Genomic DNA, 19,733 nt, shown 5'->3' with positions numbered 1-19,733 from the left:
CGATTTTTGGTGTGCATGGTGCATTTTATACAGAAATGACCAAGGATTTTTATGTCACGGAAGACTTATTTGAATCTGTGGGAGAGATATGTATATGTAAATATAAACTAGTAAAGTGTATTCTCATATTGTACAGACTTTTCTGGTTATTTGTATGTTATGTGTGATAACGCCTATCAGATTGTATGATTGTCAATACTTCAGATAAACGGCATCAACAATTTGAAAATATAATCTAATATCAATCTTAATCCATATGACCTGTTAACAGAAAATTGTCAACCACTTGACCGGACAACAGTAAACTCGGTGGCAGCGAAGAGACATCAGTGCTCGGTAGGTTACGAACCCTACCTTCCGCAACAGTAACGTAATTGTACCGTCGCGTCGTCGTCTCAGATTGTATGTACCCAGTCAAAACTTCGAAACAAACAGCCGTCGTCTAGTCGTTACATTGGGGGGTCATAACAATCCACCCAATAAAACAAAAATTTCGTCAACAATGACCGGTGGTGTCTCTGTTTCTTCTCGTAGCTTTTACACTATTTTTAGAGATTGACTCAACCGTGAGACCTCCCTGCCCAAAGTCGCTTATGTATGTACTAGCAATAGGTGAACCTTCACAGCCACCACGCCGTGGATTGAGACCGACAACTGCACGCTCCCGACTGTCACTAGCAGATCAAATCACTCAGCTCGTTATAGTAAGTCACGCTGGACACTGGTTTCCATCCTTGTGATCGCGTAAAGGTGAAGCGTGTGTTTAAAATTTTGCGAAAAAGTTAGAAAAAAAAAAGCTAAAATCGGGACACACATCCAAAACTTGGAACTGGGGGTTTTGGCGACGCAAACTTGCTCAACCAGTCGGAACTGAAGCGAACAACGCTGATTAAAGCTATCCACAGCGACCGTTCGAGGAGCAGTTCACGCAGAGGATGAGTTGTGATTGGACGTGAAAATTTTGAAGGAAAACTTTTGCGGATCTGAATACGGGAGTTTTCTTTTCGAAACTTCGCTATGACGGTTGCAAGTGTCCCTCGGGCTCCGCTCACCGCGGGAGCTACGCCCAAGTCCGACGATAAATTAAGCAAGATGAAGGAAATTATCAGTGACACCAACAATAACGACATATCTATGAATGATGACAAAAGTGTTAGTGATAAGGATCTCGACCAATATATCAATCATTACAACGAGTGGAAGCAATCTAAAGCCGGGAAATGGTCACAGGAACTGGTTGAGCGCATCCTTGGAACAAAGTTTGACGCTGAAATCAAATGGAAGAATGTGGCTATGATTGGTGGATTACATTTTATCACGGCCGCATTGTTCTTCGTTTACGTCTGGGATTCTACTATCATCACATGGGTGTGGGGTAAGTAGCAGTTTCATTATCTTTTTCAACATAAGAGCAACCCTCGGATGCAATCCATATTTTTCGATCATGTTCTAAGAGCTTAGTCATCCTTCTTTAAAGCTAGTCGTACCCGGATTCTCGACAAACCGGATTTCCAAAAACAGTTACACAGTTGTGCTTTTATTTGGGGAAAGGCAAATACATAGAATCTTATACGAAGATGGATACGTTCCGCACACGTGGACTATCACTATCGGGATGAGATATTATACATTCGTATACATAATTGTATCACAGACAAACGGACGTAACAGTTTTAACCTTTTTTAAAAAATATATATATAATAGAAATATAACCGACTGATGCTGTCTGACCAACTGTGAACTAAGTGGCGGTAGTGTGAAAACGTCAAACTCAAACGATACGTGTGGTGTAGGTGAGCTGTCTGTTTATCTGTGATTTTATAGTCTTCTTGATCGAACATGCTAGGCAGAATGAAATAGAAGCGCCTAATTGATATTCCATCGAAACGGGAACCTTGGGAATCCCGCCAATATGATGATGAGCGTTATTACAGCATAGGCAGTGTTATACATCATCAGTCTTCAGGTTGTGAATCGATCTACAGAAGAAATGATTTGCTTTCAAAATTGATCCTACATTGGCAAAACTGCACATAGGGTAAGTGTCCCAATTATGGCCATAGTACTAATTATTCGCCATAGTTGATTTTCACCCTTTAAAGATGTAAATCAACAAGAAAAAAAATGCGAACAACAGATCACGTTAACAAAAGTTGATTGCAATCATTCAAACTTCAAAATTTTCTGAAATTATGATAGAAATAAACTTGGAAATAAATTAGTTTCCTTAAAATTTCGGCTTTCTTACACCCTTTGTCGCCATAACATGCCAATTATGGCTAACCCCATAAGGAATGCATGCAAATAGTGCGAAAAGGTACCGAAGTGAAAAAATGTAACCATAACTGGTACAGGGTTTCTATCATTGGCACACGCTGTAATAAATACTAAAAGTAGTTTTGGGTCCATTGATATATTTTTTTCCTCCTGTAAAATCAGGCCAAACATTTCAATAGGTCCTATCTGCATTTGAGAGGCTCTCTTTGTTCACTTTCTCTTTCAATTATTGCAATGTAATGGTAAACTTTTCAACTATTTTTGCAGTACAAATCAAAAGACGATTGTTTTGACCATCGTTCAATGCAAGGAGACAATCATAATACAAATAAATAACTGAGATATTTACGAAAGAGAGGGAAAGCAAAGAGAGCCTCTCTTCTGCAGATAGGACCTTTAGACATGTTTGGCCCGAAATATGGAAACTAAGCTATCTTCTAACATATTGATGACATTCGTTGGTCTTCTTGTTATTTTTGTACAAATAGTTTTCGTTAGGTAGTGCCATAATTGGTGCAGGCACCCTATACGTAGGAAGGAGATTACTGTACAATAAATATCACTATTCGCACCCCATAATAAAAGGCGTAAGTTTAATAGTAGTAAACAGATGTTAACCATCCACCATTCAATGCAAATCATCCTGGTTCTTGGGGGCGAAGATTACAAGAAGCTTAAATTCAACACTTAGACTGCTACCAAATGAATGAAGTAAAAAAAAATAAAATTTTGATTTTTTTTTTTTCATTACAAACTTCATTTATGAAAAAAACTGAATTTATTGATTTTCAGTTGTACTTTATATCACCCCTTCAATTCCAAAGATTGTAAAAATTCGTTTAAGGTGAAACTGGAAGCATTTCCTCATTTTTTTGGTTTTTGATTTTTCATTAAATAACGAAGCAATATTTTCAAAATCAGTTTTCGTGCACATGTAGAGTATGGATCATGGTATCTCCCGATTATTTTGTTGGTGAAAATGTTTTCCGTTTTTGCAGAAACATTTTTTTTTTTGTGAAATTTTGTTCAAAAACAGTTTCTGTAAAAACGAAAAACATTTCCACCACCAAAAAAATCAGGAGATACCTTGATCCATACTCTATACGTGCACGAAAACCGATTTTGAAAATATACTTACTTACCGGTCAGGCTAAGGCCGGGGTGGCCTCTGCTGTACATAGTAGCCGCCTCCATTCCACTCGGTCCATGGCTGTTTGTCTCCAGTTCCGCACTCTGCGTAGGGTCCGCAGATCGTCCTCCACTTGGTCGACCCACCTAGCTCGCTGCGCTCCACGTCTTCTTGTACCGGTCGGATGACTCTCGAGAACCATTTTAGTCGGGTTGCTATCCGACATCCTGATGACGTGACCCGCCCACCGTAGCCTCCCGATTTTCGCGGTATGGACGATGGTTGGTTCTCTTAGCAGCTGATGCAGCTCGTGGTTCATTCGCCTTCTCCAAGTCCCGTCTTCCATCTGCACTCCGCCGTAGATGGTACGCAACACCTTCCGTTCGAAAACTCCAAGGGCGCGTTGGTCCTCTGCACGTAGGGTCCATGTTTCGTGCCCATAGAGGACGACCGGTCTAATCAACGTTTTGCAGATGGTTAACTTCGTGTTACGGCGAACTTTATTCGATCGTAGAGTTCTGCGGAGTCCAAAGTAAGCACGATTTCCTGCCACAATGCGCCTCTGAATTTCTCTGCTGGTGTCGTTGTCGTCGGTCACCAGTGAGCCCAAGTACACGAATTCTTCAACCGCCTCGATTTCATCACCGTCGATATGAATTCGGAGTGGCGGGCGCGGTGATTCCTCCCTGGAGCCCTTTGCCATCATGTACTTTGTCTTCGACACATTAATGACTAATCCGATTCGCTTGGCTTCACTCTTTAGTCGGATGTACGTTTCCGCCATCGTCTCAAATTTACGAGCAATAATATCAATATCATCGGCGAAACCAAGCAGCTGAACGGACTTCGTGAAAATCGTCCCACTCGTGTTTATCCCCGCTCTTCTTATTACACCCTCCAAAGCAATGTTGAACAGCAAGCACGAAAGACCATCACCTTGCCGTAACCCTCTGCGAGATTCGAAGGGACTCGAGAGTGTCCCTGATACTCGAACTACGCACATCACTCGATCCATCGTCGCCTTGATCAACCGTATCAGTTTATCCGGGAATCCGTATTCGTGCATAATCTGCCATAGCTGTTCTCGATCGATTGTATCATACGCCGATTTGAAATCGATGAACAAGTGATGTGTGGGCACGTTGTATTCGCGGCATTTCTGCAACACCTGGCGGATGGCGAACATCTGGTCCGTTGTAGCGCGTTCACCCATAAATCCAGTTTGATATTGCCCCACGAACTCTCTTGCAATCGGTGATAGACGGCGGCATAAAATTTGAGAGAGTATCTTGTAGGCAGCGCTCAGTAGTGTGATCGCGCGGTAGTTCCCGCAATCCAACTTGTCGCCCTTTTTGTAGATGGGACACACGATACCTTCCATCCATTCCTCCGGTAATACTTCCTCCTCCCAAATCTTGGTAATGACCCAGTGTAGTGCTCTCACCAGTGCTTCTCCACCGTATTTTAGAAGCTCGCTTGGTAGTTGATCTGCTCCAGCGGCCTTGTTGTTTTTCAACCGGCCAACCTCCTCCTCAATCTCTTGAAGGTCAGGGGCCGGAAGTCTTTCGTCCTGTGCACATACTCCTAGATCTCTTACCACGCCACCTTCGGTACTTGCAACGTCGCCATTGAGGTGCTCATCGTAATGCTGCCGCCACCTCTCGACCACCTCACGCTCGCTCGTGAGAATATTCCCGTGATTATCTCGGAACATGTCAGCTTGTGGCACAAAGCCTCTGCGCGAGCGGTTCAGCTTCTCGTAGAACTTTCGTGTGTCCTTAGCGCGGTACAGCTCTTCCATCGCTTCGCGATCTCGTTCTTCCTGCTGGCGCTTCTTCATCCGGAAGACTGAGTTCTGCCTGTTCCGCGCCTGTTTGTAACGTGCCTCATTCGCTCTCGTACGGTGTTGCAGCATTCTCGCCCATGCTGCATTCTTCTCGTTTTTCAACTGTTCACATTCGCCGTCGTACCAGTCGTTTCTGTGATTTGGAGCCGCGAAGCCTAGTGCTGTAGCCGAGGTACTACCTATTGCGGATCGGATGTCCCTCCAGCCATCTTCAAGTGTAGCTGCGCCAAGCTGCTCTTCCGTTGGTAGGGCCACTGCTAACTGCTGCGCGTAGTCTTGAGCCACTTCTACGTTACGAAGTTGCTCGATGTTGAGCCGTGGCGTTCGACTTCGCATGTGGTGATAACTGTCGAAAGTTTTGAGCGCATGCATACAGCGACTAAGTAGTGATCCGAATCTATATTCGCACTGCGGTATGTGCGGACGTTGGTTATATCTGAGAAGAATTTACCGTCGATTAGAACGTGGTCGATTTGGTTTTCTGTTTGATGGTCGGGTGATCTCCAGGTGGCTTTGTGGATATCTTTGCGGGGGAAGAAGGTGCTTCGGACTACCATACCACGGGAGGCTGCAAAGTTTACGCATCGCTGGCCGTTATCATTCGATACGGCGTGCAGGCTGTTTCGCCCGATTACCGGTCTGTACATTTCCTCCCTTTCTACCTGGGCGTTCATGTCGCCAACAACGATTTTCACGTCACGCGGCGAGCAAGGTCATCAGGTCTCCCTTCTGATCTAACCGACAATTAGAGTTATGAGGTTTCGGTACTGAGGGATTCAACTAAAACCGAGATGTTTAGTTATGCACGCTCAAACGTAGACTGAGCTATTCTTTATTCTGTTCATCTCTTCGAACCGATCAACAGATCGTAAGTCGCAGGGCTGATATGCTCTTATTTCGACTGGATACAACACCTTCCTGTGGGCAGTGGACGTTAATGATGCTGTAGTTGAAGAAACGGCCCTTAACTCTCAACATGCACATCCTTGCGTTGATCGGCTGCCACCCGATCACACGTTGTCGCATCTTGCCCAACACTATAAATCCTGTTCCCAGTTCATTGGTGGTGCCACAGCTTTGGTAGAAGGTAGCCGCTCGATGCCCGCTTTTCCACACTTTCTGTCCAGTCCAACAAAGTTCCTGCAACGCCACGATGTCGAAGTTGCGGGGATGTAGTTCGTCGTAGATTAGGGCCTGTCCATAAACTACGTAGACTCTTAGGGGGGGACGGGGGGGGGGGGGTCTGGCCAAAGTCTACGCTCCATACAAATTTCGAAAATTTTGTATGACCAAAAGTCTACGAGGGGGGAGGGGGGGGTCTGAGATGGCCGAAAAAAAGTCTACGTAGTTTATGGACAGCGCCTTATCCTGTCACATCCTGCGAAACCTAGTGACTTGCAATTCCATGTTCCAAGTTTCCAATCGTAGTCCTTATTTCGTCGCGTGGGTCTTTGCCGATTGTATCGAGTCGTATTTTCTCCTATGTTATTCGCAATGGGGTTTTTACGGGTGGCTTATTGGGCCTACGCCAACACTCCTGTCTCGCCGGAGGGCCATCGTGCCAGTTCTGTTTAACGTCCCAACCAACACTGGGACGACCACGCTGATGGGGCTACCACCTTGGATCTAGCTGGGCGTGGTGCAGCGTTTCTTACTCAGCCGCTGGATGCCAGAACAGACGCTGTTTGAGCCGCACCTCCTTGGTGAACAGACACTCGGATCGTACCTCCTCAATCTAGCTGAAGTCAGAAGGACAACAGTGCCCAGGCTGCACTACCAGCTAAGCACACAACTCTTAGCTGGCGGTCTTTGTCATCGCTTGACCCGTGGAAGCATGAGGTAGGAACTTGTGAGGACCAGAGCTATATTGGACGCTCTCCTTATCGACTCACCGTTTTGCAGCCCGATTTTGAAAATATGCCTTTGTTATTTAATAAAAAATCAAAAACAAAAAAATGAGGAAATGGATTCAGTTTTGCTTTAAGGAAGTGAGGTTAAAATGACTATTTAAAATTTAGCTTGTCATAAAACAACCACTTTAGAGGTCTCGCTAAAGGGGATTTTCTTCATTATCGTATAAATTGGGCCGAATTTTCATGAAACTTTTTCCACAGGCAGGGCTCATGGATATATGAACAAAAAAAATGAGAAAATTATAGAGCCGCCTATTTTCTCGGAAAACTCAGGCGGATTTTTTTTTATTCCCCTGACACTACTTACTTTGAAAAATCATAACTCAAGAGCAAAGTATCGTAGAAACAAAGTTTTTTTTTTAGAAAATAAAAGCAAATTTTCTTAGAAATCAAAAAAAAATATGAACTGGAAAAAAAATCCACAAAATTTTCCACAGTTGAGAAAATTTGTAAAAAAAAGCCAAAAAAACTATGCCCGAACTCGTGAAAAATTCTTAAAATAATATTTTTGAGAAGGTTATTTCATAAGCTTTATTCGCTGATAATTTTGGAATGCATTTTTTTCGTTTTTGAGTTATGGCCAATTTTGTTGAAAAATGTCCAATTGTACCATATAAGCATTTTCTTCGAAAAATCATAACTCATCAACGAAGCATCGTAGAAACAAAGTTTTTTAATGAAAATGAAAGCAAATTTTCTCAGGAATCAGAAAAAAATATGATGTGGAAAAAGTTTTCCTCAAAATTTTCTACCGTTGAGAAATTTCATAATGAAAAGCCGAACTTGCGGAATATTTTGAAAAACATATTTTTGAGAAGGTAATTTCATAAGCTTTGATCGCTGAAATTTTTGGAATGCTTTTTTTTTCTTTTCTGAGTTATGTCAATTTTGTGGAAAATGACCATGTATTCATATATTATATGGTTATTTTTCACATAATTAGCCATTACTCAAAAACGCATATGGTCATTTTTCACATAATTGTTGATTTCTGCTGCGATACCGTCCTTACCAGCCACTTTGTTGTTTTTGAGCTGGTGGATGGCATCCTTAACTTCCCTCAGCGTGGGAGTTGGTTCGTTCCCGTTCTCTGCTGCACCAACATAGTAATTTCCTCCGCTGCCTTAATCCCCCGTGCCTACATTCTCTTCGCCATTCAGGTGCTCGTCGAAGTGCTGCTTCCACCTGATCACGTTTGTCCGCCAGGAGGCTCCAGTCCTTATCCCTGCAGATTTCGGCTTGCGGCACGTAGCCTTTGCGGGATGCGTTGAGCTTCTGGAAGAACTTACGTGTTTCTTGTGAACGGCACAGCAGTTCCATTTCCTCGCACTCTGCTTTTTCCAGGCTGCGCTTTTTCTCCCGGTAGAGACGAGTCTGCTGCTTCCGCTTCTGTCTGTATCGTTCCACATTCTGTCGGGATCCATGCTGCAGCATTACTGCCCGCGCTGCGTGCTTGTCCTCCAGAACCGCTCCGCATTCCTCGTCGAACAAATCATTTCGTCGACTCCGTTCTACGTACCCGATAGAGCTCTCGGCTACGTTGTTGATGGCTGCTTTGACTGTACTCCAGCAGTCCTCTAGAGGGGCCACATCGAGCACACCCTCGTCCAGCAACGATGCCTCGAGATTCTGCGCGTATGCGGTGGCGACATCCGATTACTTCAGCCGCTTTAGATCGTACCGGGCAGCCACCGGTACTGTACATAGGTAATAACGGAGAGTTTTGGGCGCAGTTTAACCATCACCAGGTATAGTAATCAGAATCGATATTAGCGCCGCGATAGGTCCTGACGTCGATAATGTCAGAGAAGCGCCATCCAATCAGATCGCGGTCGATTTGCGATTCCGTTTGTTGTAGTGATCTCCATGTGTAACGATACTGGAGGCTGTGCTGGAAGAAGTTGCTATGAATGGCCATGTTCTTGGAGGCGGCGAACTTTCCAATCGTCGTCCAAACGCTCAGGTCTCCTATGATGATCTTACTCACGTTCGAGCTGCGCGTAAAATGCGTATTTGTCATCATCAGTGCTTCCGGAGTGAGGGCTGTGCACGTTTATTATGCTGATGTTGAAGAATCGGCCCTTACTCCTCAACCTTCACATTCTTTCATCGATCGGCCACCAACCGATCACGCGCCTCTGCATGTCGCCCATCACTATAAAATCTGTTCCCAGCTCACGTGTGTTGCCACAACTCTGGTAGATGGTATGATTACCTCTAAACGTTCGCACCATGGATCTTATCCAACACACCTCCTGCAGCGCTACGATTCCGAACCCGCGGTCCTTCAGAATATCGGCGAGTATGCGGGTGCTCCCGATGAAGTTGAGAGATCTGCAGTTTCACGTACCGAGCTTCCAATCGCAAGTCCCTTTTCGTCGCTGTGGTCGACGCCATTGGTATCGGTTTGCATTCTTCTCTTGTTGATTTTTCGGTGCTAGTCTTTTTACGACTGGCTCGCAGGGCCTGACACCAACATACTAACCCAGGGAGCTGGGCTTACCTTCCCGGAAGCTACGGGTTCTGCATTGGCATTTCCTCCAACTACAGTGCTAAATAACTAGGCTCAGGTTCCAGTCTTCGCCGAGGTTGGTGGTTTTAATGGGGGCCCAGGAAATAATATTTTACCTGAGCTTCCACCCAAAAATAAAAGTAGTCGTTAACAAATTAAATACACAAAGACTAGACTCTGTGTTGAATTTGTCGAATTTTTTTCTGAGATTTTTCCTATTTGATAAACTTATTAAAATGAAGTGGTTTGAATACTTCAAAAACACTTGACGAAAGTCTGCAAGAGAATAGGAAGGTGTTTTTCCTGTATACAATGATAAAAATAGCAACTGTTATGTATATTTGTGGAAAAGAGTTGTCCACGACACTCACAAGCTTGTTTGTGAGCTCTGATTGGGGGATTTAAACCGTACTATTTTTGGTAGCTTCTACATGTGGAAATATGAATAAATCAAAAGCCTTTCGGACCTTTCGAGTGATGAACCAGTGGTGTAGCCAGGAGGGATCTTTAAAGGGGCAAATTTGGCCAAATGTAACATTTTTGAACAATCTCAAACTTCATAAAAATGCTAATTTTAGTAAGTCTTTTTTTTATTATTCTTCAATCATTTAACCTAATTTACAGCTCTTTTGTCCACTAGGGCGTGAGCGATTCCAATTGGAAGCTGTACATCATCATTATGCCTACAAAATTTGACAATAATTGGTATATTACTTTCAATAGTACAATCGAAACAATAAAGGGTGCTAACTAATTGCTGTCTGGGGGGCTAAAATCACGTTCAGTCTTGATACATGTTTCGACTATATAATTGTTGATAGTGCATCGATTTATTTGAAATTTTACCTATGCATAGGTGCATAGCTATGCAAGAAATGTAGATTGAGAGGTTTGTGTTTAGCCATTTCCTTTGCCGAAATCAAAAGTTACAGCGCTGACAAGCAAAACTAGGGACTGTACAAAATTCAGTTGCGTGCATTCTACTGTTTCATTTCTACAACAAAAAGTACTGCACCGATTTACATGAAATTTTGCAGATGACATGAACACATCTTAAGATGCAATCTGGCCAAAATTTGAGAAATTTAATGTATCTATCGCAGAGTTACAGCCGTATTTCTGTGTCCCGACGAGGGCGCGAAATGTTCAAAGTCATTGACTGAAAACAGCATGAATTTGATTATTTCTGCACTCAATATTCAATACAAACATTTTCATTTTCGCCCTTCTTCTTCACACAGTCAGTCGACTTTCATTCAGTTGACAAACGAGTATCGAGCAGCTGACTATGAAGATGCAGGCATGTGAATGAAAATTGTCGCCCGATGAATTTCAGCGCGTCTGCTCGAAAATTTTGCGCACTGGTCCCGATTATTGGGGATAAAGGCTTTATAATTGCACTTATAATATATCCCTAGAATTTTACATAGTTTACTTGAAGAGTTAAAACAGGTTAAAACTATTCTAACAATAAACATTTACAATAATTTAAAACGACAGCAAACCGAAAACAAAACTTGAAATCAATATAAGTAAGTGTAGAATTAGCTTTTAGTTAAAATACACATTAATAAAAACAAAAAAAGGAATATAAGTAAAAATAAACCGATAGGGGGTGTTAGACGGACCGGGTGGGTAAGACGGACCACTAACTAGTTCTGTCACTAAAGAGCTGAAATTTGACTTTCTTTCTAGATTAACTGTATCTTCTTGTAAGTTAATGATTATTGAACCACTCCATGAAAGAATAAATATGTCAAAAGTGTAAAAAATAAACAATTATTTACCTGGCTACACGCTTTTGTGATGGGATGTAACTTTGAGACGTCAATAAATAAGCTTTTTAGACATTAAATTGCTAAGCTATCGCATTTTACTTTTAGTTTCCCAGTTGTTTTAAACTGTTCCGTCCTATACACAACGAAATTCAGGTAAATTTCAGGGATTATGGATAACGGTGGTGGAATTAATATTTTGCGTTGTGTGGGGGTAAGACGGTCCGCCTTGAGGGTGGGTAAGACGGACAGTGTTGATAGTGCCATGAGAAACACATTGAAACCCACACATTGTTCTCAGATTGAAATCTATGGAGTACAAAAATGATTGTGGAAGCCTTCATTTCATATTGATTTTTTATTTAAAAATTCATTATATTAGATTTTTTGTTGTCACAACATTTTGAACTTCGTAAAATTGCCAGAGCATTGCATAATGTTAGGCGGTTGTCAGTGTATGGAGGTTTCCAATTTGCAAAATAGATTTTAATTTGTAAAAACACTTTTTACTAAGGGATTCAAAGACAAATTTAGATTCTACTATGATTGACCTACCGATTATAAACGGCCATAATCATCATTCAACTCAATTAACCTTCCGTAACTCGCGCGGTTGACTACCTGCGTCAACACCACGCTAATGCTGAGCTGAGGATTGCGGACTGAAATTTGACAGCAGCCTGGCTGCTGCCAAACCTCCAAAATAATCAGAGTGTGCCTGGATACACAAATTGTTTGCTGAGTCACGCTAAAGCAAGTGAAACGTTGAATGACGCACAAACAAAAAAACGTTTGAAACGTGTGAAAATAACGTGTAAAACTGACCCGAAATTTGTAAATTATTCTTCCAAGTCCATGTGGTACACAATCAGCTGATTATAAACGTTTAATTGTAACTTTTGCTGCAATCAGTATGTTTAAATTTTGTGTGGAGTAGTTCATGCGTGCACTGTGAAATTGATCTCCATAGAGATAAGCAACTCAACAACGGGGAGCACAGGAAGAAAAGATACGTGCTCAAATTGAATGACTAAAAAAGTTGAGTCCGCATCCCTCGGATGCTGAGTACAAAAAGCGAGATTTTTTCAACGTGTTGTACAAAATACAACAGCGCGATCGTTCGAGGGTTAATGGCGTATTAGCTATTTTTCCAACCTGTCCATCTTACTCACCCTACCGGTCCGTCTTACTCACACTGTTGAAAAACATACATTTGGGGTACACTTTTTAACTATCTCAAAAGTAATGGAAAATATAATTTTATTGCAAAATCGGTTTGCAGACTGTAAAGTACCTTAGTTGAAGTAAATAGTATGGAGATAAAATTTTACTTATCGCATTGTTTACACTGTCAAAATAGAGTGTTTCCTAAACATGTCCGTCTTACCAACCCCCCCCCCCCCCCCTAACCTATAAAAATGTGATATCAATTTGTTGCTGAAATCAAATCGTGTTTTCGATTTGTTGTAATTTTGTTGTTGGACTTTGCTCGGGATGTACGCACCGCCAGAGGCGTGTTACAAGTGCTTCGAGCAAGGGCAAAAGTAGAAGGCGTGTAAAGGCCCCGACAGGAGCGAACTCTACAGGAAGGGCGGAGTGGAAGGCCACATGGCCAGGGAGTGCAACTCGGCACCAAAATGTCTGATTTGCACGGCGAACAAGGTTCACACGACGGGCGAGCCTAAATGTCCAGGCACAAGAGGAGATCGAACCAACCGACGATAATGCAGGTTACAAGCAAGCTAAACCTGAACCACTGTGAAGCTGCACAACAGTTGCTGTGACAGTCAGTCTCGGAGTCAAGTATAGACATCGCCCTACTATCGTATCCATAGCGCATCCCTCCCGATAACAGGAATTGGGTGCGGAGCGGACCCAAGCAACACACATATCACAAAAAAGTGTCGACAGCGTAAATTGTTGGTTGGACACGAGTCATTTTCAATTTATTCTAACCCAACGGCAAAGTAGCTTGAAAATGACTCGTGTCCAATCAAAAATCTGCGGTAAGGCCAAGCTATCGGTGATCTGTACAACCGGTCGTTTTCCGGTCCAGGAAATATTTTTCACGTCGCACTAGGGCTTCGCAATAGCGAAGATGAACGGGGTGTACTACTCTCAGATGGCCGATACATCAGTTTTCGCCTATACTGGAATCGCTATCAATCGCACTAATGGGATTGAGTCCCGTGGTCATCGGTGCAGACTAAAAACGCCTGGGCGGTTGAGTGGAGTAGCCGCTCGACTAACGCGAGAGGCTGGGTTCTACTCAAAGCCATGACTAGACTGAACGTGGATGTCACGAACGTAGGCGGCAGAAAAATCTGCAGTAGGGACGGTGCACAGTTCGTCATTGATGTAACCCTCTGTAGCCCGGGTCTAAAACCGAGCTCAGACTGGAGAGTCGACGATGGATACACGCACAGTGAGTGATTCGACACATGGTGGAAGACGGAGAAACACGGCCACAGCCGAGGGCCATCTATGTACCATCATCGGAGATGGCTGATCTCGCGCTTCGATAAGCCGGCATTTGTGAAGCGATTGCTTATGGAGGGTAACACCGACGATCTAGTCGGAACTCTGTGCCGTGTATGTGACGCCGCAATGCCAAGGCGACCTTTACCCCGAGATGCTGCAGAAGATCGAGGAAACGTTGTAAACGCGCCACGATACAAGACCATGGGTCCCGTCCCCTGTGGCCAAAACGGCCAAAGCGAGGTAGCCCCGATAACGAACGACGAGCTCATCGCAATAGCGAAGTCGCTTACGCTGAACAAGGCTCCTGGTCTGGACAGTAGCCCTGACATGATCAGAATGGCTATGCAGATGTGCCTTTTTTATTCCTGTTCGGGTCTGTCACTGCGAGAAGTTTTTAGATCTATTGTGACATTACCCGGATCCTTAGTGTAGTGCATGTCGCATTATTCAATTGCCATTGAAGGGCAATGAAGTATCGATTTTGATACAGTTTTTGTTCTGCTTTCTTAGAATTTTCTTTCTTATAGAAAACAAATCAAAAGCACTGATAATTGGCCATGCATCTGAACCCTAGCATCACCCTTGTTTACCGCTAAATTCTCCCCAGTAAGAAGACCCGGGTTTTAACATTAGCCACAATACCATTCCAATAATAGAACATATGTTCAGTAATAAGGATTCTAGAATGTTCCTTGCGTACTAGCACTTTCCATTTTCTAACATGGATCCCTAATCCGATTTGATTTCCTTTGCATTGAGTTTAGCCTCAGATGGTGAGGTTTTTAAATATATGCAAAATAAAGTTGGTAAACTAAGTTTTATTCAAAGACTGGAAGTCATCACAACACCAGTAGCAAGAACTAAATACTATAATGCCTTTAATTAGCAGAACACATATTCCAAAATTGAAAAATAGGATGACACTAGATTTTGGTTTGGTAGATCTTTCACCGCAACGCAACCCAAAAAGGCGATCTACCCACGCTACGGGCATCGAGCATATTTTAAACCCTCTCAACCATTCATCCCTCAGCACGGGTCACCTGACACCTTGGATTGGGGTTACCTATTTGGTGGACTTTTACCCCCGGAACAGGTAGTCCGACAACTACACGAGCAGCTGATGTGCCTAGACAGAGGCGAATTTCCGGAGAGGTGGAAATGGCGAAGATTGGATCTGCTGCCCAAACTCGGGAAGCCACCTGGCGACCCGTCGGTATACAGACCTATCTGCCTTATGGACACCGAGGCTGAAGGTCTATATCGAGAAACCCGATGACTCTGGCCTATCGGATAACCAGTTTGGCTTCCGGAAAGGTCGATCGACGGTGGACGCTATTAGAACTGTAACCAAAACGGTTTAAATCGCGATAAAAAAGAAGCAAACGGGAATGCGTTCAACAGCATCAGCTGGGTCGCCATCGAGTGTACCATACATCACCTAAGATTCCCTGTTTCAAGCATGGTGATAATGGCATTGTCGAGGATAATGTCAAATAGCTCGGCAATAGCTCGAGAGTATCCACAGGCTGGTGGTCAACGCATCCACAGTGCCTTGAGGTGGTCAACGCATACCATCCGGTCTCAAAGGACGCGGTATGCGTGCTAGCGGGCATGATGCCCATAGCACTAATGGTGGCAGTGGATGGTGGGTGAAAAGTGCTTCGACCGGCACGGTATAAGAAGCGTGAGGTGGATCGCCAGAATATCGTCTATGCTGAAGTGAAATGAGGAATGGGATTCCTCCAGCAAGGGTAGATGGACACACAGGCTCATACCGAGCGTGTCTAAATGGACGAGCAGACCCCATGGCGAGGTGAACTTTCACTTGACACAATTTCTGACAAACCATGGGTACTTTAGGATGCACAGATTCGGATGCGCAGGCTCCTCCGCATGTCCAGAGTGTGCAGACTGCGACGAGGCCGCGGAGCATGTGCTCTTTGAAAGCCCACGTTTCGTGGAGCAAAGTTCAAGTATGCGGTAGAGATATCACGCCTGACAACATTGTTGAAAGGATGTACAGGGGCGGACAAGTGGGATTCCATCACTTCCACGGTTTCTCTAATCGTGCTTGAACTACAGAGAAAATAACGAGCAGAACAACAGTTAGTTGAGTTGGCCCTCCTCCTCACCCAGGAGTTTGAGTTTAACGGGTAGTTGAAGTAGGGTCTGTCTGTAGGTAATATCTTGTCTTACAAACCTCGGATAATTCTATATAATCGGTTATATGATTTAAGTAAAAAACGAAACATGCAAAACCAGAGCCGTGGCGTTACATAGAACGAAATGGCACTCGAACGTCGATCAGCTGTTCCTAACATGGAAATTACACGCTGTTGTGGACCGCTTCTCCTGGATAAAGGACGCTCAGGTTTGCAGAAGCAAACCTGATCCCTCTTCCCTACCAGCAAACGACCAAATTTCCCACCGCGTCTGGTTAACTGATCTTTTCTAGGGTTATTCGCAGCCCGGCCGGTGACACACGAAGGTAGGGATAGGAGTTGCAGAGCAAAGGCTAATGGGACTCCATGAGATCAGAATGACGACGTGAAATAGGTTTCACGTCAAAAGGTTTCTTGAAATCTCATGCAACCGATTCAGTTTTAAATGGTTTCTGATCTAATAATTGTTGGAAAACTACGAAATCCAGTAAAAATCGTATAGGTAACTAATCGTTCTCAAAGAATCGGACACAATCAGTGAAGTACTAGATTTGTAGTAATGGGATGAATTTTCGTATGGTGCGAAGGTAAATTCTCCGTTTCTGCAATAAAATGGTGCAAAAAGCGTGGATATTATGATTCCATGCCTAGTTTGATGCTGTTTGAGCAAAACTTTGGAGAACAGTATTGTTGTTTTCTCCATTTCTTGCAACCTCAACAATACATTTCTCCAAAGTTTTACTCAAACAGCATCGAACTAGGCATCGATTCCATAATACCCGCGCTTTTTGCACCATTTTATTGCAGAAACGGAGAATTCACCATCACACCATACAAAAGTCAGCTCATTACTACAAATCTATGCTTCCGGATTAAGGTCGTTGTTTTCCATGGAAATGGAAATGGATATAAGTGTGGTCCACCCTAGTCTTTATGGATCCAAGCAAATGAAGCGAAATAAGGCTGACACAAATTTCGATTTTCTCTTACCGTCAAATGGGGTAACTTGCAACACTTTTCGACTTTGAAGCAATGTCATTGAAAATCTAAACATTTGAAACATCCTGTAAAGCATCGTGTACGCTAATTACCCCGAGTAGAATACTATGGCGCACTTAATTTACCTATATACATTGCCACCTAATCACGAGGTGCGAAATACATGCTTGTTGCAAGTTCCCCCATCTGTGGGGTAACTTGCAACACAGGACAAGAAGCTAAGTTAGCTGGCATTATACAGCACTGACATTGTAGTGCTTAGTCGCATTGTAAAATTTTGATGTTATGCATGAAAATTGCATTGAAAAGAACCTATTGACATATACTTTTTCATGAAAGGGTTGATAGCTATTGCAAGCGAGAGTGTATCGTTTAACAACGGGTCTCACGTCCCTAAAATATAAAATATATATGGATCTCGTGACTCAGTATTCGTTACAAAATGTCAACAATGATTATTGTCATTTCTTGAAAAGGTAGAGTGAACCATCTTTAAGTAGTTTTCAGTTCGAAGTGGTGTTTGGCAATTACAGCTAAAACATCATGATTGAAACACACCTATTCAACTTTGTAAATATCAAAATCGCTAATTTGGGTATTCTGCTGAAATAATTTACACCATCTAGGTTCAGAATTGATGTTGGTGATTGTTTTTAAGCGTTCATAAACTAAATTGAACTTTTAGCAAGATGAAACTTGAATAAAACTTCAAAATATAGTATTTCCTAACAATGTTGGACGGTCACGTGCAAAAATGGAAACAATGAGCTGTCATTTGGAAATGAACGCGTTACGTAATCAATAAATGATCCATTTCGGTTATTTCTGTCAAAGTTATCGTAAGATGAAGATAAATAATTGAAGATTTTGTCAAATTCAACTGTTGCAAGTTACCCCATAATGGTTGTCGAATATTATAATGATTTTTTACATTACTTAGTAAATAAGTTTATCAAACTTTTATCGTTTGCTAAGCTTACTATTAGGTACCCTAACTGCAAGCAAGGTCATCAGACTTATCGCACTTACCGTAGGGGAGAGATGAAGCACGATTTTCATACTTGTTTTTATGGCATAAAATGAGCGAACCGTTTTAACAGTGTAGCTAAACAATAAACAAAGAAAAAAAACTATTTTTTCCATTGAATCGATCTTCGATACTCGCAACCTCTATAAACGAAATAGTAGGGCATACTAGTTTTCATTATTATTAGAAAATACTTCACATTTAGTGTATGTCATGGTGTTGCAAGTTACACCGCTGTTGCAAGTAACCCCGTTTGACGGTATGTCACCACCTCCCCCACCCCCCACGGAAAATTTTGGTTGAAATTCGACATTTTGAGGGGGGTACAAATAAATTATTCAAAAAATTGAAAAATTTAAAGTGAAATTAGAGTCGCCGAGAAAATTTCTTAACAAATCCGATGAGTTTTATGATTTTGCCTAATTGTTTGGGTACTTTTTCATCAAATACATTTATTATTTATCATCCCCCCCTTGACGAGTCAACGAGCAAAGTTACAAAAGAAGAAAATGAGATTTGTTCCGGCCTAAGTGAGTAAAGATATTTCTTAGCACACTGTTGCAAGCTTTGCTTACAAATTCGTTTTTTCATTTCATAAAATTTGAGATTCTTAATTGTAACGAAATGAAACTTTGCCAGATCATTTCGAATGGCCATCTGCATTCAAAATGCAGATGACAACACACGAGAATAAGGAAGTTTTTATTTCAAATCGAACTGCAACGAAAGATTGGCCTTGCGAATTTCAATATGCTGGATTTTTTTAGTCATCTCAAACAAGTTTTCGTTGCAAACAAAACCCCAAAACTGGTTTAATGTCTAGCTCTGTATCGTTCCAAGCTTGCAACACCTGAAACGAGAGGGGTGTTCGTCGTCTTAGGCATTTTGAAAGTAAAATAGGTATGGTAAGGCTGGGTAAAAAAGAACACTAGCAATAACCGGGTTGAGTCAAACAAAAATTTGGCCAGGGCGGTCCAAGAGGAGTTACGCAATTCTCCGGTGAGTGGCTGCATGGGCACGCTCTGGACTTGGCATTGAATGGCGCATGATGAAAAACGTTTCAACCGGTGGGAGCTGCTTTTGTTTACACATAATTATCGAGGGTAAGTAGTTTTTGCTACAATTGTAGAACTGAGCCATACGTCATTGAACAAGAGAAAAGGGGCTAAAAATAGCTATTTCAGATAATTGTGCAGAAAAATTTTAGACTATGTATTATATAATTATTTAAAATATAACAAAAAATGCTCATTTAGAACACTAATCTGAAGAGCAGGTTCGGTCGCAACGCTAACAAGTAAAGTAGAAGAATTCTTGATTTTTTTGGAAGTGAGGATCTAAAACGTGGTCAAAAGTACTTTATCTCAAATTCCAACAACAATGATTTTTCAACTAACATTCCTACCCAACCCGTTTACGGCAAGTATGACAAAGGCGTTGCCAGCGCCTTAAGATTTCAAATTGACGGAATTAGAATGGTTATCTGTCCTATGAATAGTTTTCTGTAAAATTTTGATTACTCTAAACTATTTATTACGTAGTAACAACTACGAATTGTACGGTCATTTTCACATATGCTGTTTCTATTCTATGGGTGCATGTATATGA

At 42.3% G+C, this 19,733-nt stretch overlaps 1 protein-coding gene across 1 annotated transcript in view; it reads left to right on the top strand.

Annotated features, from left to right (window-relative positions):
* Positions 1 to 159: 159 nt before the first annotated feature.
* Positions 160 to 19,733, top strand: part of LOC109430354 (acyl-CoA Delta-9 desaturase-like) — a 29,252-nt gene continuing 9,678 nt past the window's right edge. Inside the window, exon 1 of the mRNA XM_062846195.1 lies at positions 160 to 1,375. Within this exon, the coding sequence (XP_062702179.1) occupies positions 1,018 to 1,375 (358 nt within the window). The 5' untranslated portion in view covers positions 160 to 1,017. The remainder of the gene's footprint in view (positions 1,376 to 19,733) is intronic.

Source organism: Aedes albopictus, chromosome 1 (genome assembly GCF_035046485.1).
Source record: "Aedes albopictus strain Foshan chromosome 1, AalbF5, whole genome shotgun sequence".
Classification (NCBI taxonomy): Eukaryota; Metazoa; Arthropoda; class Insecta; order Diptera; family Culicidae; genus Aedes; species Aedes albopictus.
This window is presented reverse-complemented; position numbering and strand designations above follow the sequence as displayed.